This window comes from Phascolarctos cinereus, unplaced genomic scaffold (assembly GCF_003287225.1).
Source record: "Phascolarctos cinereus isolate Bilbo 61053 unplaced genomic scaffold, phaCin_HiC Scaffold_5;HRSCAF=322, whole genome shotgun sequence".
NCBI classification, from domain to species: Eukaryota; Metazoa; Chordata; class Mammalia; order Diprotodontia; family Phascolarctidae; genus Phascolarctos; species Phascolarctos cinereus.
The window spans coordinates 34739166-34763763 of NW_027555958.1; the positions used below are offsets into that span (position 1 = coordinate 34739166).

At 53.1% G+C, this 24598-nt stretch overlaps 3 protein-coding genes across 5 annotated transcripts; 1 reads left to right on the plus strand and 2 right to left on the minus strand.

Annotated features, from left to right (window-relative positions):
- Positions 1–256: 256 nt before the first annotated feature.
- VMA12 (vacuolar ATPase assembly factor VMA12) lies at positions 257–5264 on the minus strand. 3 transcript variants are annotated; one of them, XM_020963252.2, is made up of 7 exons: positions 5026–5264; positions 4305–4378; positions 3955–4044; positions 2651–2693; positions 2266–2378; positions 1812–1954; positions 257–1641 (listed from the first exon to the last, which is right to left on the minus strand). In XM_020963252.2, exons 1-6 carry the CDS (start codon positions 5228–5230, stop codon positions 1859–1861), a joined length of 621 nt encoding a protein of 206 aa, XP_020818911.1. In that variant the 5' UTR covers positions 5231–5264; the 3' UTR covers positions 257–1641; positions 1812–1858. The 3 variants fall into 3 exon arrangements, with proteins under 3 accessions (XP_020818911.1, XP_020818912.1, XP_078010929.1); XM_020963253.2 differs by having other exon boundaries at positions 257–1954; positions 2291–2378; XM_078154803.1 differs by having other exon boundaries at positions 257–1954.
- A 91-nt stretch (positions 5265–5355) lies between these two features.
- On the plus strand, positions 5356–15452 carry POLDIP2 (DNA polymerase delta interacting protein 2). The gene is made up of 11 exons (XM_020963248.2): positions 5356–5607; positions 8615–8696; positions 9758–9855; positions 10288–10384; positions 10600–10675; positions 11069–11176; positions 11805–11941; positions 12525–12551; positions 12829–12954; positions 13443–13522; positions 14118–15452. Exons 1-11 carry the CDS (start codon positions 5450–5452, stop codon positions 14230–14232), a joined length of 1104 nt encoding a protein of 367 aa, XP_020818907.1. The 5' UTR covers positions 5356–5449; the 3' UTR covers positions 14233–15452.
- TNFAIP1 (TNF alpha induced protein 1) lies at positions 15453–24533 on the minus strand. The gene is made up of 7 exons (XM_020963249.2): positions 24419–24533; positions 21237–21564; positions 20753–20922; positions 19589–19678; positions 19445–19497; positions 19006–19201; positions 15453–18008 (listed from the first exon to the last, which is right to left on the minus strand). The coding sequence occupies exons 2-7, from the start codon at positions 21448–21450 to the stop codon at positions 17772–17774; spliced, it is 960 nt and encodes a 319-aa protein (XP_020818908.1). The 5' UTR covers positions 21451–21564; positions 24419–24533; the 3' UTR covers positions 15453–17771.
- Positions 24534–24598: the final 65 nt, after the last annotated feature.

The window sequence follows — 24598 nt, forward strand, 5'->3', positions numbered from 1 at the left end:
GGCGGGGACAAAAGCAGGGAAGAGTTGTTTAGAGACCCCTTGCTGGGAATGGGAGGCAAGAAGGATAAATTTGGAAATGGAAGTCAGGCAACAAAAGACATCATTAGATACCCAAGGGACAAGGTCCCACAGACCAGGAACAAAGGCTGGAGGGCCTCAGAACACCCCGTGGCATCCTGTAGGACCCCAGGACAGTGTGGGTGCTCAGATTAGCTAAATACCCAGACATCTGTGGATGCAATCTAGTTTTCTGGCATTTTTTGTTTAAATGTTTAAACTTTAATAGTTGTATAAATCCTATCGCACAGGACAAAACAAACTGAGAACAACATTTAAGGACAGAAATTCCTTCTTCGAGCTCAACTCTGTGGGCAGCAGAACAGTTTAAGTGCTTCTTCTTGAGGGGAGCCTTTTTGGGTGACAGGGTCTGAAAAAGAATTCTTTGAGACCTTTATGCATATCCTCTATATACAGAAACACCCTTTGTACACACATGCTGAAGTCTGTCTGTGTATGTACACATATACCTTTTCTTATCCATTAAGCTACCACATAGGCTGCGTTAGATACAGCATACATAAAACCTGAAGGTTTTTTCTTTGACATGTGTGCCTAAAAATCACAGTGCAATACAAAAATCTTGCAATCAAAACCAGTGTTTATAGGAAAATGGGGTTAGGAGGACAAAACTCAAAAACTTCATCAGTGACACATTAAAAAAAGATTGGCACCTAATAAAGATGGTAACAGTTTTACACATATTAAATGGTTGAGAAATACATGAATAGTACAATAAATAGCAGTAGGGCCTGCAGCCTCAGGCTGAGGCTCTGCCTGCTTGGTTTCTGTGGAGCCTGGGCTGGCAGACTCCAGCTGCTCCTGGGGGGAGGGTGGTGTCAGTGGATGGCTACTCCGGGGCTGCCTACAAAGGAAGGTGGGGAAGAGGTAGATGCAGACCAGCCCTGGTCAGCCCACAGCTCCCACTGCACCATAAGATGCAGGGCACTTCACCTTGAAAAAGACCTGAAGTTGGCTTGTGGAAGTGGGTGTTAGAAGAGTGGACTTTTGAGTTACGTGAAGAGGCGCGGATTTCTGTCAGATGAAATGGTGCATAAGCAAACACAAAATTTATGTCATGCTCAAATTGTTCCCAAACACATCAATCTCATTGGAATAAAATCACATTTTTCAAAACAAGCATCACAGCAGAACTGACTGTATGTTCTTTTCAGACTAGAGAAGATTCATAGAAGCCATTTTCCCTGAACAAAAGAGGAGCCAGAGGAGGGATTAATGTGGTTAAAAATAAATATACAGGTTTTACCGCCCCTTTCTCCCCATTCTTAGAATTAAAGGACATGGTGTTTTGAAGGCAGGAAGCCTCAGACACCAAAAGAGAGGGAAACATATATACAAACACGCAAAGATGGAAGAGAGAAAGAGCAAGAAGAAATCTTGAGGCCAACATAAAGGCATAAAATTGACAAAAGGCAGTTCTTTTGTGAGGGCCTGGCTAGAGGCTGGATGCAAAGGTTTTTCTGCCTCAGTATTCTCTGCTGTTCCTCTTTCAGCCCAAACAGGCATCACCTTGGAGCGGGCAGCAACCTCAGCCCTGGGATGTTCTGATGCAGGTGGATGGGTCTGTATCAAGGGCGAAGACAGTGTTTGATTTGGGGACGTGGGCAGGGATGAGGCAGCAGCCCCAGCCCTCTTCCCTGTACCTTAATACAAGGCCACGTGCAGAGGAGTGTCTGCTGACATGGAGGGCCAAGGTATGGTGGAAGAAAAGAAAAGAGAGCAAAGCTCCCTACCCCAAGACTCCTGGAAACACTGGTATTTGGGACGGGCAGAGCCCTCGTTAAAGCTCTCCAAGTTCTCCTTCCATGGCCCGGACCATGATGTAGAGCTCAGCCAGACCCACCACAGAAGCAACAATCACTGCAGCCAGCACCCTCTGGGAGAGAGAAATGGTGGAATGAAAGGCATGTTCACTGGCTTTTGGCCCCAGAAAGCCTCCTTTTCTCTTTCCTTTCGCTAGCTCTACAGAGAAAAGATCAGCCTGGTGCCTTCCCGTGTCTGAGCAGGACGCACAAGAATGGAGGAGGAAGCTGAGTTTCTCTTGGGTCGCTGCTCACCCTTGTTTCATACGTGCACACGTACGCACTGTTCACCTGAGGGCTTAGCTGTCACCCTTCTGCCACCTTCAGATGTGTTCCCCACGCCCTCAGTCTGGCGCATGGCTCCTCCTGCCCAGTGCCCCCTTACCGCTGCCATTTCTGAGAAGACGTACTGGCTTCCTAGGTAGGTGCAGGTAAAAGCTGCTGCCACAGTGACGATGAAGTTGAAGATGGAGATGACCACCGCCTTCACCGACCTCACTGCGAGCCAAAGGGAGATGGGACAGAAAGCTCAGTGGCATATCCTTGAGGACGCCTCTTCCCTGCACCGCAGGAAGTGGGCACGCGCACACATGTAAGCATGCAACCTTCGCTCCCCCCCCAACTGGCTCTCCCTCAGAAACGATCTTAGACAGCTCAGGGTGTGCTCAGGGTGCTTGGGCACGGAAGGTCTGATCCATCTTCTCCTATAGGAGAAGGGAGGGATTGTGGCAGTGACCAGCTTCCTGCCCCACACATTTGCAGTGTCTCACCTTGCCGTCCAAAGTCAGCTAGAGTCCCGTCACGCCTCGAGGCCTGGGAAGAAGAAAAGGCAGACGCTAGGCCAGGGCATCTCAGGGACTTTTCACGTGTCAGTTAAGATCAGGACAGGACATCCTTCACCCTTTTCCTCATGGCCAGCTTTTCCCATCTAACTTGACACTCAGGGGCAGGTTACAGATCTCCTATCATCAACACTGAGAGAATCAGTTTGTAGACAACAGCACAGCCTCCATCAGAGCACAGGGAAGCCCTGTGTTACACAGCAGGGAACTCTGAACCAGGTTTGCCCTCCAAAGGTTTAAGTGAACAGGATTTTTTTTTTCTGTTTGGATAAGCTGGACACTTTCTCTAAAGTGTCAGTTAACTTGGGTTATACTGACTTGGACACTGGCTAGCTAAAAGACCTGTTGGGTGAAGGAGAAAGAGTGAGATCTGGATGCTAATCCCAGCTTTGACACTAGCTATGAAGGCATACCATCTTTCTAGGCTTTAGCTTCCTCACCTACAAAATGGGAGTACTAATACTTGTAATTGCCATGTTAAAGAATCGTGAAGAAAGTACTTGGTAAACCTTCTACTACCTTCTACTAGAATGTAAGATCCTTGAAGGTGGGCATCATTTGTTTAAAAAAAAACTTTCCCTAGTGCCTAACACACAGTAAATGTCTGTTATTCAACCTTAACCTTAAATTTTTCTGAGCTTCAGTCTTCTCATCTGTAAAATGGGATACCATATTCTCCGCTTATCTTACACAGTTGGTATAAGTAACCAAAAAAAGATAATGTGTGAAAAGCTGTTAAAAAATTAATTTTAAAAAAGTATGCCATTATTTGTTCTATAAATACAGAGCCCTCTGGTGGCTAGAACAGATCTCTAGGGACCAAAAAGAAATACACCTCCCCATGCCCCATCCTTCTACAATGAAACTATGAGAGCATCAATTCACCCTCTATCGCCACAGTTCCACCCAGCCTTTGTCGGGTCTGAATCACCATCTCAACAGACGCATTTTTTAATCCACCCATGAGTTTGATGAAGGTAAGACTTAATGCTGAAGTGGTTTTGTTTCCACTTCAGAGCCACGCGGGAACTCGTCTTTAAACAAAGTTTAACCCTGTGTTTTTTGTGTTTTTCTCTCCCGTCAGATTGGGAAATCTTTGAGTAAAGGGACTTTCACTTCCAGCAAAAGACCTCAGAGGCAGAAGCCACAGTTGTTTCCTTCCTCTATAATCTTCTCCCCGGTAAAAAACAAGACTCTGCACACAGTCTGAGGTATGAACCATCAGCTCTCACCTGGCAAGAAACATTCCTGGTGATGCGACTGTACTCCTCATTGGCCAGTTGCACTTTGATCCGCTCCAGGCGGGCCACCAGCTCTGGATTCTGAGGCAGAAGGGCAAAGTGGGAAGTGGGAACTCTGACCCGAACCCCCTGCGCCCACCCAAAGTCTCCCCTAGTCTCACTAGCTCTCATCACTGTCTTCTCGATCCAACTCTTTTGCTTCCTATCTCGTGGCGACTCAGGCTCTCCCGGTGCAGCTTTTTCTGTTCATAAAAAGGGCTCAGTACTCTCTGGCTCTTAAGGCATCACACAAGAACCTAACCAGGCTAAGGTTCACCTCCCCAGCCGCCTCTGTTACCTACCCTAGGGGGTCTCACAACTTCCGGGAGATATATTTCACTGCCTTCCAGGAGCTCATGAAGGAAGAGAGGGGAGCCTAAGAAAAGAAGGTTTGTAGAGTGACTCGCAACAGAAGGAAGGCACAGCCGTCTGACCCCTCCATTCTCTCTGCCTGGTGGGGGCCACTCAGCTCCTCTCTGAACGTGATTTTTTCAATGAGAAATGCTGACCCACTCCCACGGAGCCACCCCCCAGCATGATGCTAAGCATCTTGATTAACATCTGATTAAATTAAGTGACCAACGGGTGAAGAGGGCTAGGAAAGATCGGAAGTTAAAGCACAGTCCCTCGAGTTATTTTCACGAGTGGGCACAAGTAACTCTAATAGCTAATAATCCGCGAGTCGTTTAAATGTATCGTTTTTTTTCCCCCCCTCGACGTTCGGATACGCCGAGGGAGCTCCGGACTTAGGCTGGGACAGCTGAGCAACGTCAGGGCTCCCTCGGCACCAGAATCTGGGGCGGAAAAGGGTCCACAGCAGGATACGGACCCTCGCTCAGAATCAGAACCGTGTCTTCAAATGCATGAAGTGAAACACACGTGACCCGCCCAGGGTCACTATTCGAACTCAGGCCCTGGGCATCCGGCTCGGGCTTTGGGGCGGGGGCACGCGATGAGATCCTCTCCCCTCCACGCGCGTGAGGGGGGGGGGACGGCGGGCTGGGCCCGGCTCGGGGCTCTCACCCTGCTCCCGGAGGTGCTCGTGCAGCTCTCGGAGCAGGCGGAAGGGCACCACGGGCCGGGGGGCTTCGCCCTCTCCGGCCTTCTTGCTCCTCAGAGCCGCCTCCAGCCGCGCCCGCAGCTCCCGGGGCAGGCGCGCCGCCTCCAGCTCTCCCCCGGGGCTCAGGGCCCGTCGCAGCCGCCGCCCGGCGCGCACGGAGGACGCCATCTTGGGTCGGACGGCGTCAGGTGACCGGAGGCGGCGCCGCCGAGAACTTCCGGGGGGCCCTAGAGAGGCCGCGGCGGGCGGGCGGGCGCGGCGCGCGGGGCCCTGTGGGCCCCGGGGGCGGGGCGTGGCTCGGCGGAGGCGGCGCGCAGGGCCCCGCGTAGGCGTCCGCATCTGTGACCGTGACCGAGTCCGCGCGTCCGCGGCGGCCCAGGGGCCGACATGGCGGGCTGCGTTACCCGGCGGGCCCTGGCCGTGGGCGGCCGCTGCTGCTGCTGGTGGCCCCGGCCGCTGGCGGGGGCCCGGGCGCTGCGGCCACTCGCGACCTTTCCCCCCGCGCACCCGGCCGCGGCCACGGCGCGGAGACACCTCTCGTCCCGGTGAGGCTGGGGGCGGGGACCGGGGTGGGGGTGGGGTCTCCCCCGGAAAGGGGTTTGTCGGGGTCTTGTCTTTCGGAGCCAGTCGAATGTAAGCCTCTTGAGGACAGGGCCTGTGACCCCTTGGGTGCGGGGGCGGGGAGGGAGGGGGGGCTAGCTGGCTCTCGGCATTCTGGCCCCAGCGCCGGACCGTTCAGCCGTGGGCCGGTAGAGTGTAAGCTCCTCTAGGGAGCTTGTTCTTGTCTGTCCACAGTAATAGACAAGTAGAGTGACAAGTAGAGTGTAAGCTTCTCGGGGGCAGGGACTCTTGTTTTTGGATTTGGGTGGACAGCCCCCAGACCAGTGCCTGGACCATATAATAGCAGGCAAGTAGAGGGTAAGCTTCTAGAGAGCAGGGACTTTTGTTTTTGTCTTTATCTCTCCAGTGCCTAGACCGGGACCTGGACCATATAGTAGCAGGCAAGTAGAATGTAAGCTTCTAGAGGGCAGGACTCTTGTTTTTGGATTTGGCTGGACAGCCCCTAGACCAGTGCCTGGACCATATAATAACAGGCAGGTAGAGTATAAGCTTCTCCAGGGCAGGGACTCTTGTTTTTGTCTGTATACAGTAATAAACAAGTAGAGTGTAAGCCTCTAGAGGGCAGGGACTCTTGTTTTTGTCCTTATATCCCCAGTGCCAGGACCATGCAGTAATAGGTAAGTAGAACAGAAGCACCTTGAGGGTAGAGACTGTGTGGTTTTTAGGTCTAGAATCTCAGAGACTTAGAGCTAACCTCCCAGCCCCCAGCATGGTGCTGGGTGGGAAGCTCTTTGAGAATGGAGATTTTGTTTTCACAACTTAGAATCATAGAAAGAGCTAACTTTTGGGTTTCTGAGAAGTTAATTGATTTGCCCAAAGTCACCCAGCTAGTTAGAGTGTGTGTGTCTTTGCATCCCCAGCACCTAACACAGTCGGACAACAGCCATTAATTACACACCTGCTAGGTACCAGGCCCTGTGCCCAGTGCTAGGGTTACAAAGAAAACCAAAAGACAGCTCTTGTCCTTGTGGTGCTCACGGTCTGCTGGAGGAGACGGGTGAAAAAAACAAAGAAGATGCAAGCATGATGAATTGGAGGTTATCCACAGACGGGTACAAGCACCGTGCCCTTACTGTGTGCCAGGCCCTGTCCCAGGTGCTGGGGTTACAAAGAAAGACAGGCCCTGTCCTCAAGGAGCTCCCAGTCTGATGGAGAGAACAAGAGTACACCCAGAAGGAAGGCCTTTGAGGGGATGGCACCAGCGTGGGCTTCTTCTGGAAGGTGGGATTTGCACTGAGCCTTGAAGAAAGAAAGGAAACTGGAGGCAGAGTTGAGGGGGCCAAGCATTCCGAGGACAGGAGATAGCCCCTAGAGATGAAGGATGGAGTGCCGTGTTTGAGAATCGCAAGCAGGTGTCTTAGGATTGGTAGTAAGGTGCAAGTCTGGAAAATTGGAAAGGGTGAGGTTAGGAGGAGCTTGATCTGGGGGGAAGCAGGGAGCCACAGCAGTGCATTGAGCCTGAGCAGGTCCATGGAGCCTTGGGGCCAGGGTGGAGAGAGAGGGAGTTAGAGGTAAAAATGGCCAGTGTGGCAGCTGAGGGAGAGAAGATGGTGCTGTGACCCCTGGATGGTGGGCTGTTAGGGCAGTGGGCAGAGCCTGGGGAAGGAAGGCTTCTGTTCAGTTTGAGATGCCCCCTGGACAGTTGGCACAAGATGCCCAAGAGGCAGGAGGATCTAAGCTTGCCCGAGCCTGGAGATTCTGGTTTCTCTTTTACGTCTGTTGTTCTTAGCATGTAGTTGGCAAGTGGAATGTAAGCTCCCTGGGGCTAGGACCAGGTTCATTTTTGGTCTTAGAATCCTCAGTGCTTAGCATATAGGGGTAAGGGGCCTCTGAAAAGCCAAAAATCGAGTCCTGCTAATCCAATATTTATTAAGGTTTGTGGTTGGCAGGGCCCTCGGTGCTACTCTGCCAGGGGTATTTGAACTCGGGGGTCTTAAAGGAAACCTGCAGGTGGATTGTAGGATCCAATTAGAGCTAGGAGACACCTGGAAACAGAGGCCCAGGGTGGTTGTGTGACTTGTTCAAGGTGACACAGTGAGCACCTGAAGCAGCCTGCCTTCCCCTCCCCTGGCCTCCGACTTCAGAGCTGTGCTGTGTGTCTGTGCCAGGCTGCCTTCTCCTTTGGCCATAGTTTCTAGGCGTAATTCTTAGGCCTGAACATGCTGGGTCTCCCATACATGGGCATTGACTTCCCTGAGGTCTGAAGCATGGTCAGATGGGACAGAAGGACTCTCAGGCTTCCTTGTGGCTCCTGTTGGAGACCCGAGGGGGAAAGGGGTCTGGTCTCATCTGTGGAGATGGAGCTGGTATCTTTGCAGGGGAGGGTGTGGTGGCTGGTCGGGAACAGGAGGGCTCTAGGGTCTTCCCTTCTGATGAAGAAGCCTGGGAGGTTCGGGGGGATCTGAGAGGCACCCCCAAAGCACATGGGAATTCAGGGAGTCTCCCCAGTTCAGACTAGAAGCAGAGGGTTAAATTTATTGTAGTGCCTGGAATTAGGGACTAGCCCTGGGGAGGTGTGGACCGTCCTGATGTGGAGCCTTTTATAAGCCCCTTACTTGTCTCTCAAATAAAAGCAAGGGAGGAGGGAATAAGCCTACTGTGTGCCAGTCACTGGGCTAAGCCCTTTGCAGATGGTTATGGTAACCCGGCAAAGTAGGTGCTGTTGTTATCTCCATTTTGCAGTTGAGGAAACTGAGGCAGACAGGTGAAATAACTTGCACAGGGTCCCACAGCCAGTAAGGGTCTAAGGTTGGATTTGAACTCAGATCTTTGTGACTGCAGTCCAGCACTTTTCTGCCCCCAGTGGCCACAAAACAAATCACCTGCCAGGTGGTCATTGGTACTGCTCTGTCCCTTAAGCTCAGCATCTCAGTACTTTCTCCTGATGGATGAATCACCCCAAGCCGCTCACTTCAGTGTTCTTCTCCTCAGAAACCGACCAGAGGGCAAAGTGTTGGAAACAGTCGGCGTGTTTGAGGTGCCAAAGCAGAGTGGGAAATATGAGACAGGCCAGGTGAGTTGGGGGGAGGGGCGCAGGGGTAGCTGGGGGTGCCCTTTACAATCACGATGCATTGGCTGCTGGTTTTGGTTTTTGTTTCTTTTGCTTTTTGGCGAGGCAGTCAGGATTAAGTGACGTGCTCAGGGTCACACAGCTAGTAAGTGTCAAGTGTCTGAGGCCGGATTTGAGCTCAGGTCCTCCTGACACCAAGGCCAGAGCTCCATCCACTGTGCCCCCAGCTGCCTCAGGAGTGATGAGCTCGGTGCCAGGGACCAGAATAGAGCCGCAGGCACGCTCAGCTGTGGTGGTGGGGCTGGCACTGCCCGTGTGCCCGTGCCGAGGTGTGGGGGTGAGATCAGCAGAGGGGGCGATAAGGGGGACCTTTTGTGCTGAATCGTTTGAGTTGTGTCTGACTCTGTGTGACCCTGTTTGGGATTCACTTGGCAAAGCTGCCGGAGCTCTTTGCCGTTCTCTTCTCCGGCTCATTTGGCAGGTGAGGAACTGAGGCAAACAGAGAGAAGTGACTTGCCCAGGGTCACACAGCTAGTAAGTGTCTGAGGCCGGATTTGAGCTCGGGAAGAGGAGTCTTCCCACTCCAGGCCCGGGGCTCTGTGCGCCATGGCGCTCCCAGCGGTCTGAATGTTGATGATGATGGCCAACATTTGCCTAGAGCTTGGAGTGCTGTAGACGTATGTGACCTTACTTTATCCTCACAGCAGCTTTCTGAAGTAGGTGCTGCTATCCCCATTTTACAGATGCGGAAACGGACTGAGGGATGAAGTGACTTGCCCGGGGGTCCCCACTTAACGATGTGTAGGGTGGTTTCATTTAGGGAGGCTGAGATGCAAGTGGAGGAGGGTCCCTTGAACGTGCCCAGGAGGGGAGCGATCTCAGGGCTCACAGGAACAGCCGCCTTGCCACTCAGCATTGCGGGGCGCAGTCCCCCGGCTGGGCCCTTGTCCCTTGCTCCTTGCTTGCCTCTGCTTGTGGCTGCAATAGCACTTTGGGGCGTGCTTTTGCCTGTAGGATATCCAGAGAGGCCCGCATGGGCTCACCGCGCTCTTCTTCTGTTGCAGCTCTTTCTTCACAGCGTATTTGGGTACCGAGGGGTTGTCCTGTTTCCCTGGCAGGCCAGGTTGTACGACCGTGATGTGGCTTCAGACGCCCCGGAGAAGTAAGCCTCCCTGCTGTGTTTGTGTCTTATGAGTGGTGCCAGGGGAGCGGTCTTCAGGGAGAAGAAAGCAGCTGGTCATGAGTCCCAGGAGTGAAGACGGCATTTCCCTGGGTGATTGATACCGTGCCCGAGCGCTCTGGTGGCATCATTGAGTGATGGGTGCCAGAGAGACAAAAAGGAAGGCCTGAGCTGTGCCGACAGACGCCCTCAGTTTCTAGTTGCTAAGCCCCAGGAGAACACCTGCTGGGTCACTTTGAATGCTTGCTTCTGGCTGCATGACTACAAGCCAACGCTGAAGCGCCTTCAGAGTGAGGCTTGCTAACCCTTTGGGAGGGGAGCTCGTGTGGGGACTAAATCTTCACCCTAACCCTGTAAAAGTAGGTTATGGAGTAGTCAGGGGCTGCTACACTCAGGCCTCTCTCCCATACCCAGAACAGAGAACCCAGCTGGCCATGGCTCTAAGGAGGTGAAAGGCAAGACCCACACGTACTACCAGGTGCTGATTGATGCGCGGGACTGCCCACACATAGTAAGTGTGCGAGGACATTGGGCCCTGGATTCCCTTGACCAAGGGAGAGACCAGTGCCCTTGACTGAAAGCCTAGTGGAGACAGCAGGTATGCATGGTAGGAGCGGGACGGGAAAGAGCAGAGCCTTAGTCCTTCCTAGAACCAAGATGAGGGGTGAAGTCCCCTCACTTTGTGGTCCTGCAGAGACCAGTCCCCTAACTTCTGTCTTGCCTCAGTCTCAGAGATCTCAGACAGAAGCTGTGACGTTCTTGGCCAACCATGATGACAGTCGAGCCCTTTATGCTATACCAGGTAGGTAATGGAAAGTCCGAACTACCCTCCCCTTGGCCTCTTCGGGCTGGGAAAGTATCCTTGGGGAAGGCTGGATACTGGCTGTGTCTAGGATTCTTCAAGAAATGCCTCTGTTTATCCTAATGGTGGTACTGATGCCATCTCAGTGGGAGTCACTGCCCAGGGGCGAGGAGGCTAACTGGGCCAGCCTAGTCCTTTGTGCCTCACTAGATCCGCTCCCTTCTAACTGGAGCAGTGAAGGTGTCCTATTGGGAGTCCTGGGGAGTGCTGGGCATGGACCCCTGTCTCAGGGCACATCCCCATGTGGTCCCCGTGGGTACAGGCTGGGCAGTTCTGCCCTTCGATGAGCCCCTTCTGTGGGGCTAACTGGGCTCCTCTGGCTTTCTTCCCTAGGACTGGACTACGTCAGCCATGAAGACATCCTCCCTTACACATCCACTGACCAGGTCCCCATCCAGCACGAGCTGTTTGAAAGGTTCCTCCTCTACGAGCAGTCCAAAGGTACTGGCCCCGAGAGAGATGCTGGGCTGAGTAGGACAGCCTCTTCTTTTTTCTTTTTGTTTTAAAAATAATTTATTTAGTTTTATTAATTTATTTTTATTTATCGACAATCACTTCCATAAGCTTTTGAGTTTTAAATTTTTCTCCCTGTCCTTCCCCACCTCTCTCCCCAAGATGGCACACAATCTGATACAGGCTATACATATACTTTCCTATTAAACACATTTTCACATTAGTCATATAAGGAAGAATTAGAACCAACAGAAGGAACTATCAGAAAGAGGAAATAAAACAAAACAGAAGAAAAAAAATAGCAAATAGTCTGCTTCAATCTGCATTCAAACTCCATAGTTCATTCTTTGGATGTGGATAGCATTTTCCATCATGAGGCCTTTGAGATGTCTTGGATCACAGCCTTTTCCAGAGGCTCTGGCTGGGCTTAGGGCTTGACCTCAGGCCCCTGCCCCTTCCCATGCTCCTCCTTTGTCTGAGTGTCTGATGAGGTAGCAGCCCGGGTCTCCTGAGGCGGGAGGAAGGGAGGGTCCGAGCAGGAGAAGATGGAGGAAACCTGGGCTGGGCCCTTAGAGCAGAGCCCTGGTGTCAGCTGGCCGGTTCCCTCCTCTCCCAGTTCCGCCCTTTGTGGCCCGGGAGACCCTTCGTGCTTGGCAGGAGAAGAATCACCCCTGGCTAGAGCTGTCAGACGTCCATCGGGAAACCACCGAGAACATCCGTGTCACTGTCATCCCCTTCTACATGGGCATGAGGGTATGTTGCCACCCTGGGCATCCCTCTGCTGGGCCTGGGCTCCGGGTGCTCACACTCTCCTTCGCTGCCTGAAAATGTGGTTCTCCTGGGGCTGTGTCCATATTCGGTTCATGTGAGGTTTTCTCCAGCACCTCCTGTGGGCAGCAGAACAGCCCCTCCCGACTCAGGGTTGGGCTGGTCCAGAGTCAGCCCTTGTGCACCAGGGTCCTGACCTGGCCCAGGCTCTTGCTGCATCCTCGCCTCTGCTTCAGTAGGACCGTGGGAGGGAGGGCTGGGGCTGGACCTCATTCTGGCTGGCTTACACTTTCTCTTCCCCTCCCTTATTTGCACCTAGTATGACTGCTGCACAAAGTCAGCAGATGCTCTGGACGATGATGACGTCTGTGAGGGTCTCGGGCAGAACTGTCCGTCCTGTCATAGGGAGGAGATGGGGAGGGGCCGTCAGGCTCACTGAGTCAGCACACGGTCACCACAGTTTGGCTGGCGCCTGCTGCAGGCTCTGGCCTCTGTAACCCCCTTGGAACTGCCCTGTGATTGCCCCTGAGCAGAGGTGGTCTCATGGTCTTTGTGCTTCTTTCCTTAGGAGGCCCAGAATTCCCATGTCTACTGGGTAAGTCATTTTTTCTCTTCACGGGGCGGGGGGATGGGGATGGGGATGGGGATGGTGATGGTGTGTGCTCGAGGAGAGGGCTGTGTTCTTCCTTTCTGGCCAGGGAAGGAGAGAGTTGCGTCAGGTTCTCAGGCATTATTCTTGTTTTTCTCTGTGACTCTGGGGAGGGAGGAGAGAGAGAGAGGGAAGGATGTGGGTGGGGGTTGAGAAGAGGTCACGCCTGACAGGCTAGCTGCTGTGGCGCTGCCTGGTCCTGACCCTCTCCTTCCTCGGGCAGTGGCGCTACTGCATCCGTTTGGAAAACCTGGACAGTGATGTCGTACAGCTTCGGGAACGTCACTGGAGGATATTCAGCTTGTCGGGCACGTTGGAGACGGTGCGAGGCCGAGGGGTCGTGGGCAGGGTAAGGCTGAGAGCTTCCCTTCCTGGCTGCGCTTGGACACCCTGCAGGCTCCGCCCCGGCCTGTTTCTTAATGCTCCTCTCACCCCTGCCCCCCAATTTTTCTCTTTGTTAGTTGGGCTGGGGGTAGGGGGTGGGATAAGCACTGGAGACAGAACTTCTGGCGAACACTTTGTTGACGTCCCTGAGATGAAGTGTGGGGCCGTTGGTACCAGTGATCTTGTCCATCCATTCAACAAGCGTTTACTGAAGCCATCAGCCAGGTCGGCTTAGCCGGTACCAGGGGAGGCACCTACAGGCTGGACAGTGCTGCCTGGCATGTTCGTTCCTCTCTGGGTCCAGAGGCGAGGGCGCTTGACGCTCTTCTGTGCTGGGGCCATGGTGGCTTGGGTGGCCATGGGCAGCAGGGAAGAGTCTCTGTGTGAGCATCCGCTGCTCCTCGCTTTAAACGTTAACCCTCCTTTGATTGTCTGTTGCTCTTGGGCCCCCAGGAGCCTGTCTTATCCAAGGAGCAGCCGGCTTTCCAGTACAGCAGCCACGTCTCTCTGCAGGCCTCCAGCGGGCACATGTGGTGAGCGAGCCCCTCATCCCGGCACAGCCCCCGGGAAAACACTGCTGTCCCTGCTGGGCTCTGCCCTGGGCCCTCCTGGTCTGCTTGAGTCTTGGGCACCCGGGCTGGGGGAGGAGCTGATTGCACACCTGGGCCTGCCTCCTGGCGCTCTCTCATTGGCTCCCCTTGAAGGCCAGGGAAACATCTGATGGACCTTGTGTTCTCACTGCAATCTAGCAGACACTGAGGCGGGCAGGGCCCTTTGGCAGGCTGGTGAAGCCCTTAATGTTTTTAAATGCGTAAAATATGTGGGACCACCAAGGGAGATAATGACATTGAAACATAGTTGTCACAATGTTAAAAAAAAGTCATGGACCCTGGGTTATGAACCTGTGATCTGGAACAAGACGGTGCTGTTGGAACACCGCCGTGTGTTATTGTAGGACCGGTTAATAATCCGTGTTTCTGGGCCATCGTCTTTCCCCATGCCAGGGAGGCGAGAGCTTTAGGCTGCTTTTCCCCATACATATTCCATAGCCAAGAAAGTGGGGTTCCTAATGAGCACGAGAGGCTTAGGCCAAGCCCCCCTTGAACTGGATTCTTTCTTGTCTCGCAGGGGCACCTTCCGCTTTGAGAGGCCTGATGGCTCTCACTTTGATGTCCGAATTCCCCCCTTCTCTCTGGAGAGCAATAAGGATGAGAAAACGCCCCCTTCTGGCCTTCACTGGTAGGGCAGCTCAGGATCCACGTCCAGCCTTGGCCGGCCTGAAGGGTGACTTCCATCTCACAATGGCTGCAGAACGTTGGGCTCTTCCTTCACTTCTCATGGGTCTCCATGGGTTTGGTGTCTCTTATAGTTTGTTCCATTTGGTTGTTTTTTTTTGGGGGGGTTGTGTAACTCTTTTCTCTAAAGACCCACATTGGGCTCCTCCAAAACCAGCCTTCCCTGCTCTGCTTGCACTATGTTCCAATAAATCTTCCCAAGCAAGAGCCCAACCTGTTTGGCTGCTACAGGAAACAGGAGGAAATTCCCCCACCCATTCTATGAGTTGCTTCGGAGTGTGAGATTTGGTCAATAAATCAGTGCACGCCTGGCCACCCTCTCCATTTCTGCATCATGGCACCAGGTACTTGGTCCTCTGCCCTTTCTGAGAGCAAAGAAACTCCTAGAACTCTGAGCACGATGTTTTTTCCCAGCACCCCTCCCCTGAGGGAGCTCCTCCTCGGCCCGAGCCGTCTCTACTCTCCAGCTTGGGGTTGTCGGTTAGGAGCCGTCTGGCCCGGCCACTCCTGACCTCGTTCAGTGTGGAGCAAGTGTGGAGCCAGGCGTTCTCCCCCACCTCTTTGGTTCCTGACGGCATTTGGATGAGAGCATGGAAGGGGTCTCCAGCCAAGGGACACAGAGAAGTCGACTTGTCCAGTTTTTAGAGGCCGTGTCCCCCTTTCCAAGAAGGGCTTTTGAGGACACAGGTCCCCAGAGCTGTCTGGGGAAGGTGACCCATGGCTTCTGGGTATAGGGTTGGTTAGCAGTTTGGATTCCTGGGCCAGTGTGGAAAGGAATTATAAAAGGGGGTCCCGGGTTTAACTCAGTTAAATGATTGGGATGGATAGAACCGGCCCCAGAGGCCTCTCTTACCCGAGAACCCGTTTTCTGTCTTGTCTGGAAGGTAAAGAAGTGTATTTTTCTAAGTAAAGTAAAAGTAGGGTTGCCTGTAAGCCATCTACCCCCTTCCCTGTCCTGCTGGAATTGCTTGGGCTATTATGACCAAGGGGGCAACGTGGCCTCTAGTTAAAAACTAGATTGCTGCTTTGACTGGGAAGTGCCTGCTTGCAGTACAGCTGGACCATGTTGGGTCTTGGGATCCGGGGGGAGATGTAGTTATTTGGTGGATGGAAAAATCACCCCGGACTGGCCAAGTGACATCACACACAAATAAATTCCCACTTGATATACGGTGTAACAGGATTTTATTAAAAATTAGTGTTTGCTTCCATTGCCTGTGCTAATCAGGGAGTGGGAATATTGCCATGTAAAAGGTTAGTGAGAAAAGTGAAGCCCTCACCGAGCCAAGGGCCTACCTGACCTTGAGACAGAGAAGGGAAACTGAACTACAGAATCCCTGGGAGCCTGACACGGCTGGATTGTACAAGACGGAAGGGGAGCCTACCCTGAGCCGTTAGCTGGCTTGCGGTTAAACTACCCAAATGGGGGTCTGGAGCTTGGGGCCCAGTGTCTAGGGGTGGAAAATACCTCCCCCCTGAGCTGCTGCCGCTGCCACCACCATGCCACACCCATAGCTCTCTCATGACACCTTGGTGTATGTCAGGGGAAGGTCATTTAGTTCCGATTTAAAAAACAAACACAAACAGCAGCTTAAAGATAGGACAGTCATTTCAAAAGTGCTATATAAAACACACCAGAGCTACCTGGAGTAGGGGCAGGGGGGAGGGCCGTGGTGGCAGCTTCTGCAGCCAGGCAGTGACTGATTGTCTCTGACCTGTGTTTTTCATCCGCTCTGGCTGCTGAAGTCAAAGTTCCCACAGCTAAGAGATGAGTGACTTAAGGATTTCCTGATGAACACTTGAAAAATAGGTCTCTATTTTCTGAATGGGGAGTTAGTGTCTTCTAAAGGAAATTCTCCAACTACTTTGCCTATAGCTATAGTGTTTCGGGTAAAAGCAGCAGCGGTCATGCCAACAGACCAAGTTTTCTGATAGTCTCAGCCAGGGCAACATAAGATAATGCCCAGTAACGTGTCTTCACTTCTACATGAGAAAGGGTAGAGGAGAGGGTGAGGCCATTCTAGGGCTGCAGATCCCTTCCTGGTCTAGGAATCCGAGGCCAAAGGACAGGTGCCTCCTGTTAAAAGGGTTGCACCTCAACGGCCAAAGGAGTGGGAACAATGAGAGCTCTGGCGAAATCAAGACCAGACTTGAAAAGATCCCAAGCTCAGGGCTCAGCAGAACTGGCTAAAAAAAGGCAGACTTTGGTGTCCTGCCCTGAATTGGCAGGTGGCTGGGAAGGTGCCATTCGAGATTCCAAGAATAAAATGGAATAACAAACAAATGCCACCTGCCTTTGGATTCCTAGAAACCACCACTGATTGAAGAAGTAGGATGTAGGCTGGAACGACTGATGAGAGGAATGGGCTGATTGGAAAACACCTGGCTTCTTTCACAACAGGCACATTCTTCTGAGAAAAAATTCTGAAAAGACTTTCTGAAGGTCACGCTAAACCAAGTGGGGAAAGGGAGGCCTACAGCCCTGAAGAGAAGCCATTTGAATTCCCATGCCTGAGCAGCAAAGATTCCATGAGCTAAATGACCCAGCCAAAGGGGCCGAAGGTGTAAAAGGAACATGCTACCCAATCCGATGTTTGTGGGGCTGCGTCACCAGATCCTCCAGCTGGACTTGCTACTGTTGCAGCCTGAGAATTCAGCCTTTTCTCAAGATTTCCCAGGCCCTGGGCAGTCTGAGCCTGCTGTCTGTTTTTACAGCTACAGGCCAACCACCTTGCTCATTTCATCCAAAATGGGACCTGACTGACCTTTCCTCTCTCAAGAACTGGATCCTGGAAGAAGGAGCAGGATTAGGTGTGGGGAAAAAAAAGGAAAACATGGGAAGATTAACCTCTGTTCTCTGGTGAGAATCTGATGGATCAGGGCTGACAGCTTTTTGCAGAAGAATACAAAGTACTCTGAAGAAACTGCATCATGACCCAAGAGAACCAAGGGAAGGGAGGGTCTCCAGCCCCCTTCCCCTCTCCGAAGGGGCTACAAAAAGCTGCTGCTCTTCACCTGTGACTGGAAATGTCCTAGGGGACTGCCCAGGGCCTCTCCATCCCTGGAACCGAATTCTCAGCTCCTTCTTGACCCCAGAAACAGGCCATGATGCAGTGCCCTACCCCTACCCCCAAGCTTTGGCGAAGGGCAAGAAGATCCATGAAAGGGCACCAGGCCTGATGCTTCAGCGCCTCCTCAGCAAGAGCCTGATCCCCAGGCCTTAAGGCTGTGGCCTGGAGAGCAATGACTTAGGGCTATCAAGGCAGGGAACCAGGCAGCTGGGGAACAGGGCCAACCATGCCATTGGTGGGCAAGGCCCAGTCCCCCTGACGAAGGTCCTTCCCCCTCCTGCCCCCTCGGCCTCTCTGGGGGCTCTGTCCCGCCCTGAGGGTTGAGGCGTATACTCGCCCAACGAGTGATGCTGGTTTGGGTGCACCAGGGAGAAGGGGAACCTAGGCCGTGTGGGTCCCACTGCCCTGCGGTGCCGTCAGTCGCGATGGGAGGACTGGTGGCCGAGTTGCCGATCGTCATAGGTGCTGTAGCGTTTGACGTGGATACGGCGGACTCGGTCTCGTAATTCAGAGGCCTCCTCGTCTTCACCGTGGCAAGCCTGGCTCCTGCTCCGGCTCGTGGCCTCCAACAAAGAGTTGTCAGGGACTCGGGGTGTCTCATAGAGCAGGACGTTGAGCGTTTCCTCATAGATGCGGGCCTCTGGGAACTCCACCTGGGGCCCAGGAAAACCAAGAGGAATTAAAGAGAGGTTCTGAACACAGGCCCATCACTTCATCAGCTGCTGTGGGCTCACCTACCATAGAAGGGAGCTCCCAAATACCAAAGCCTCATTTTGAGGTGGACTAAGAACCCACCTTGGTGCAGGGCCTCAGTTTTTCTCATCTAAGAAATAGGAAAAAATGCTTCCTTGTGCTTTCAGAAATCTCTCTGGCCTTCTGGAGGGAAGACAGCTATATTGTATGACAGAAGGTCAACAGGACATTGGGGGTGAAGGGGTGGGGAGGCTGGTGACCTCACCTCCCAGTGTGGTAGAAAGAGTTTGGTTTTTGGAAGTCCAGAGACCTCAGGTCTTCTCCAGGCTGAGTTTGGGAAAGGAATTTTATTTTCCTGAGCCTCTGTCTCCTCCTCTGACAAATGAGGGCACTAGACAAAGTGATTCCCAACGTCCTATGCAGCTTTAGCCTACCAGTAATCAGCTTACCTTCTCTCAGTTTCCTCACTGTGAGGAAATGGGTGGACCCTCTCTCATCTGCCTACCCCATGGGGTTTTTGTGACGACAAACTGAGATCATGGATGGGAAAGTGCCTGAGAATGGGTATGGTCCCATACTAGCAGAAGTAGCCCCTTGACCTTGGCTGTACTGGCACACACTTGAACCACCTGGGCTAACTGTTTAGGGAGACTTGGGGCTTTTTCTAAGGACAAACCCTCATCCCCTCCCCTTTCCTTCCTGGACGTCCCCAAGCCCTGATACAGTGGGACTGCGGAAGCTGCCAACTCCTTACCCACGTGCACTCTGTGACAACCGTGCCCTCTATGCGCATGCCCAAGCCTCCCTGACCCTTCAAACTTCTCACGTCTCCCCGAGCCAAACTAGCACACAGATGCTTTAAGACATTGATCCAGCTGAAAGACAGGCGGTGGCCACACGGCCTGGAGCCCCAGGATGCGCACAAAGCACCCCCACCCTCAAGGCCTCCTGGCCTACCTTCGTCTGCTTCTTCTCGGTGGCGTAGACGATGGAGGTGCAGCACACCTCGGCCAGCTTCCGGCCTTGGCCATAGAAGGACCAGCAGCAGATTTCGTCTCCGATGACATCCTTAATGAAGAGCACGCGGCCGTTGAAGCGTAGAGAGAGTTTGTCAAAGAGCTCAATGTTCTTCAGCAAGTGGTCGTCGGAGTTGCTACCCCAAAAAAGACAGAAGGTGTGGAGTGAGCCCCAGGCCTCTGGAGCAGAGAAGAGAATGGGGTCAAGGCTGTAGACTGGGCCGGGCCCCCCTCCCTTTGGCCTCAGAGCCACAACCTGTCAGTGAAACGCCAGGAAGCCCTCCCTCCCTCTGTGCCGGCGTGGCGCCGGACCTGCAGCTGACCAAAGGGATGGACCACGGCTCCTCCTCAGGTGCCCACACCCCCTGCATCCCGCCTACCTGGTGTAGGAGTATTTGTTGTTGCTCCGGTTGTAGAGTAGCTTTACCACAGGCTGCGGGGGAAGGCAGAGACGAGTGATGCGGGGGCGCTGCTTCCTGCCTCCCCTCCCCTCCCCCAGCTGCCCTCCAGGGTGGTGGCACTACCTTAGTGGAGGCTTCAATGAGTCGCTCCTCCTCCTTTGGGGATGTGATGATGGGGATGTTGCACACGGGCTGGTATAAGTCCTTCTCATCCTGCGCGTGAGTGAGAGAGAGAGAGACTGCTGCTAACTCCCCTCCGTGTGCCTGGTGCCAGGGAGGAGGCGCCCAGGGCACTGCCAGCAGGGCAGCTCTTAAACTTTCCATAACCTGAGGGGGCAGGCAGGACACAGACAAGTCCCCACTTTACAGAGGATGAAAAGGAGGCTCAGCTAGTTCTGCCTATTATCACAGGTGATAATCTTGGGCATGCACACAAAGAGCACAGTTGTCATAGAATAGGGCCATATAATTATAACCAATAATGACAGCTGGCATTTCTTTTCTTCTTTTTTTTTGGGGGTGAGGCAATTGGGATTAAGTGACTTGCCTGGGGTCACACAGGTAGTAAGTGTCAAGTGTCTGAGGCTGGATTTGAACTCAGGTTCTCCTGACTCCAAGGCCAGAGCTTTCTAACCCCTGTGCCACCTAGCTGCCCCCATAGCTAAGACTTTAAGTTTTGTCATGTACTTTACAAATATCTCATTTTATCTTCAGAATGACCTACCACTCTGAGAGATAGCTGCTCTTATTATCCCCATTTTACAGAGGAAACTGAGGCAGCAGCTAAGTGACTCATCCAGGGTTATACAGCTAGTCAACCTCTAAGGCTGGATCTGTGACTCCAGGCCCAGCACTCTATCTATCCACTGTGAACCCTAACTGCCTGGTGACTTGCTCAAGGCCACACTTCAGTTAGTGGCAGGGTAAAGCCCGGAGCCCAGGTGTCCTGCCTCCTCATGGGGGTCATGCCACCGCAGGCACTGGTGCGGCCAGTGCCGTAGCCAGACTCGGTAAGCGCCCCTGGGGGTGGTGAAGACTGAGTGACAGGCTGACGGCCCACAGGATTCAGTGAGATACAACAACAAAGGCAGTCAAAGACAGGCAGCCATGCTCCCCCCGAGCCCACCTGATAGACAACCACACGGCCAAAGAAGCGGTCTGCTGCCAGGGGCTCTCCTGGCGTGCTGACACAGGTTTGGATCTACTCCAAATTCTGTCTCTGCCCAAGTCCTTGGAGGAGAGGGGGGAGGGACCTGCTTGGGCACTGGTGTCTACCCCTCTACCCACCTGCAATGCCGTCTGACACATGTCCACCAGGCCCTGGATGAGGTAATATTTGGCTTCTGCCATCAGCTCCTTGATCTCTTGCCGGTTCTGGGGGAGGGTGATGGTGTCATCTCGGAGGTAATTCAAAATGGCGCCAAAGTGTTTCCCACATCGGTCTATGAGGATCCAGCCTAGGAATTCAGACCAGAACCCAGAACCCGGGGTGATTACTGCTGTCCCCGGAGGACTTTATTCCTACTGTTCCTGAGCAATGAGTAGGAATGGGGGTGGGGGTGATCTCTACAAAGGGCCACAGGAATGGTCGTGGGAAGTCAACTCATTTCTGGGCCCTCACTTACCTGTAAGACAAGGGATGGTCCAAACCACCTCTGATGTCCTACTCAGCTCTACAGTCTATGAAAGGGAACACCCCCCCATCCCTCATGCGAGGTCTGCTCAGGGACCCACCCGTCCAAGGGCTTCCTTCTCAGCCTTGGGTCCTTACCCTCCTTGTCAGTCAGCACCTCCATGCGCCCGCTGAACATGGCCTTCAGCATGGTGTCGTGCCGCGTGAGCACCCGCACCGTGGTGTAGTACAGGGAGCCCCCGACGTTGAGCTGAATATACTTGTTGCCCATCCCACCACCCTTGAAGCCCCCTGGCTTGGGCTTAGACCCTGAGGCTGGGCACAGGCCCGCCAGGCAGGTGTCTCCGGACATCTCCCGCTGTAGGTAGATGACCACACGGCAGGAGGTGGGCCTGGGGCGTTCCACTGTGGTGGAGGAAGTCACAGGCAAGCAGCTGGCAGAGGCCAGAGCCTCATAATCTCAGGACTGAAGGCAGAAGGGAAGAAAGAACAGGAGTGTGAACTTGGACCTCCAATAATCCCATCAAATCTTAGGCAACCAATCAAAGTCCTAGTGAGACTGAGAATCTGGCCAGTCCCCCGGAGATGACCCTTCAGACCTCCCGTCAGAGGCAAAGTACCAACAGGAGGGGGTTTACTGTACCAGATGACCCAGGCCGACTTGGAAAAAGATGGCACCCACGGTCTGGCAGCACCCTGTTCCTCTTGTCCCTCCAGGCCCCCCAGGAAAATGGCTTGGCAGCCCTCAGAGACACAGCCCGGGGGCCCTACCAAGAGACAGAAGCAAGACCAGCCAGAGAGGTTCACAGGCACAACAAAGAGTATGACATTATTATAATAAGACATGAGAGGGGAAGCTAGGTGGCGCAGTGGATAGAGCTCTGGCCTTGAGTCAGGAGGGCCTGAGTTCAAATCTGATCTCGGACACATGATACTCACTAGCTGTGTGACCCTGGGCAAGTCTCTTAACCCTGATTGCCTCTTCAAAAAAAAAAATTAAAAAAATAAGACGACAGGAGACATTATAAATAACGAATAGGACTCTTTTCCATGCCAGGTGTATTCTATTCCCAAAGGTTCAACAGAATCCCAGCACTGCAGCCAAGCCAACTGGCAATTTACCCAAAACTAAAGAGCTCCCCAGGACTCAGATGAAAGGCATTTAAACTGTCCATTTAAATAGAAAGGGAGGAAGCTGGTTCCCTTTCCCTTCCCATATTTCCTTCCTTCCTTTTTTTTTTTAACAAAGTAATTTTAAAAAATCAATTTAATTTTATTTTCTGGTCTGTATTCTCTCACTTCCTTCCCTCCCAACACTGAGAAAGCAAGAAAAACCACGCCCGTTACAAACATGTGGAAAGGAATCGAGAGCCACCACTTGGGGTGAAAAGCAAGGGGACTTAGAGGAGATGGGAACAAGCTAAGATGAAGCCGGTGGTGTCTTCAACTGCCAGACCTGAAGGTCCACAGAGAGGGTAGGGCTGGATAAGCTGATGTGAGAATCATGACGTAGAAACGGTTACATCGAGGAGAGCTGATAAGATCACCAAAGGAAATAGTCTAAAGGGAGAAGACGGCCCAGGACAGAGCCTGAGGGATGCTCAGGAGTCACCTGGAAGAGCAGCCAGCAAAAAGGAGCCTGAGAAGGAACACTCAGAGGGGTCGGAGGAGAACCAGGAGAGAGATGTGTCATGAAAACCTAGAACCGCCAGCCCTGGCCTCCTGCTGCTGGGTTCTGGATTCTTGAATTCAGGTCGATCCTTGACATTCTCAGAGTTCTCCTGTCTACAGAAATGACCAGAAGGCCACTTGCTGGCTTGTCTTCCTGAGAGAAGGGGCAGGGGTTCCCAGCCTTTTCCTATTTCCTGAGGGAAGGAAGAAGACCCTGGAAATGCTTCATGTTCCAGGAAAGTCACAAGAACCCAAACACTGGGGATTCATTGTGAGATGAATTTTAGATGCTAGTGGGCCTGAGGTGGGGGGAAAGCATAGAGGGAGACAGACTACCCCTCATGGACTACAGACTGTGTCTGATTTTCCTCCCACCTACTTTCAAAGGCAGCAGGGTGGCCTTCTGAATTTTGCGACATCTAACCAAAAGGTTATTTTCCTTTCTGCCTTTTCAACCTGTTACGCCTTCAGTAGCTTTTCGAAGCTTCCCTTTCCCTTCCCTAGGAAGCCAAGAAAACACACAATTGAATGACAAAGGAAGGGGATTTTCCACCTCGGGAAACCATCAGCACATTAAGAGCCATGCGCGGCCCCCCTCTTACAATGCAACAGCTTTTGAGCCAGGAGCCTCTCCTGGACAACAGTGAGGTCAGATTCCATTTTACTCTGAACCAATGGGCTCTCGAATTCCGCCAAAAAGTAACGCCCTGAAATGGACTCCAGGGAAAATGAAGTTTCCACTGAAACCTGCTCTTCCTTCCTGACTTTGTCGGGCCATTTCTTTGGGAGATTTAATGTGGCTTGGTGGTATGTGGGTACTTCAACCAATTAGGTGAGGAGAAACTTTGTTGACTAGGGAACCGACAGAGCAGAAGGAAATAGATGTGACCTGGGAAGAGGTGCAAGAAGGGGTCCCAGGAAGAAAGGATAGTCATGGGGGAGGGAAAGCAATCCTTCACACAGTGAATTTTTATTACTCTGGACCACCCCTCCCTCCAGTTCCTGTCATGGATGCAGGAAGCAGAAAGAAGCCTGCAGAAACCAGCAGGAGAGATGCAGCCGTAGTCTCAGCCAGGAGGCTCCCTCCCTCCATCCCAAGATTTTAAAGGCGTTCACAAGTCAACCCGAGCTTCACCGAACCCTGGAGGGAGGACTGAGCAGCAGTCACTGGGGCCAAGCCTTCATTTTGTCAATTTCAACAAGTATCAGTAAGTCAGCGCAGGCACCGTGGAGCCAAAAATCAAAAAAGAAACTGTTCCTGCCCTCAAAGAATCTCCATTTCTCTAAACCTCCTTTCCATTTCTTCCTCGCCTACCCTCTCTTCTTCCTTTTCTCTCTAGCTCTGTCCTCTTTCCCTTCCTCCTTTTTCGCCACCTCTCTTTTCTCCTTCTCCTCCCTCTCCTCTCTCTCTCCCTCACCCTTCTCTTTCCACTTATCCTTCCTCTTCCTTCCATTCCTCCTCCTCCTCCTCCCACTCCTTCTCCTCTTCCTCCTGCTTCCATCCCCCCGCCGGGTCTCGGACGGCGGGGAGGGGGCACACTCAGGGTCTCGGGCCCAGGGCGCTGCGGGCGGCTGAGCCTCCTTGCCTCCCCACTCACCCCGCGCCGGGACCCCCGGCCCTTCCGGGACTGACGCAACCCTTTTCTTACCTTCCTCCCGGGAGCGTCTCCCTAGGGCTCTCTCCGGCCCCGACCCCCAGCTCCGGCTCCCGCAGTCCAGCCAAACCGAGCGCCCCGACCCCCGCCCCAGTCTCCGCTCGTGAGCTCATATCCTCCGCTGGCTCCACCCCGAGTCCGGCTCCCACGCCTGCCCGGGGGAGGACCCACGAC

Bases quoted from the DNA above. Each gene is read 5' to 3' on its own strand.
- VMA12 (XM_020963252.2), bottom strand. From the start codon at position 5,230: ATGGCGTCCTCCGTGCGCGCCGGGCGGCGGCTGCGACGGGCCCTGAGC. The intron at 4,379-5,025 runs GTGAGAGCCCCG...TTCTTTTCTTAG, and splicing joins CGAGCACCTCCGGGAGCAGG to GCTCCCCTCTCTTCCTTCAT. The intron at 2,694-3,954 runs GTGAGAGCTGAT...TCTTCTTCCCAG, and splicing joins CCAGGAATGTTTCTTGCCAG to GCCTCGAGGCGTGACGGGAC.
- POLDIP2 (XM_020963248.2), top strand. From the start codon at position 5,450: ATGGCGGGCTGCGTTACCCGGCGGGCCCTGGCCGTGGGCGGCCGCTGC. The intron at 10,385-10,599 runs GTAAGTGTGCGA...GTCTTGCCTCAG, and splicing joins CGCGGGACTGCCCACACATA to TCTCAGAGATCTCAGACAGA. The intron at 12,955-13,442 runs GTAAGGCTGAGA...TTGGGCCCCCAG, and splicing joins GCCGAGGGGTCGTGGGCAGG to GAGCCTGTCTTATCCAAGGA.
- TNFAIP1 (XM_020963249.2), bottom strand. From the start codon at position 21,450: ATGTCCGGAGACACCTGCCTGGCGGGCCTGTGCCCAGCCTCAGGGTCT. The intron at 19,202-19,444 runs GTAGGCGGGATG...TTTTTGGGGTAG, and splicing joins AACAAATACTCCTACACCAG to CAACTCCGACGACCACTTGC. The intron at 18,009-19,005 runs GTAGGCCAGGAG...CCTGGGCCCCAG, and splicing joins CCGAGAAGAAGCAGACGAAG to GTGGAGTTCCCAGAGGCCCG.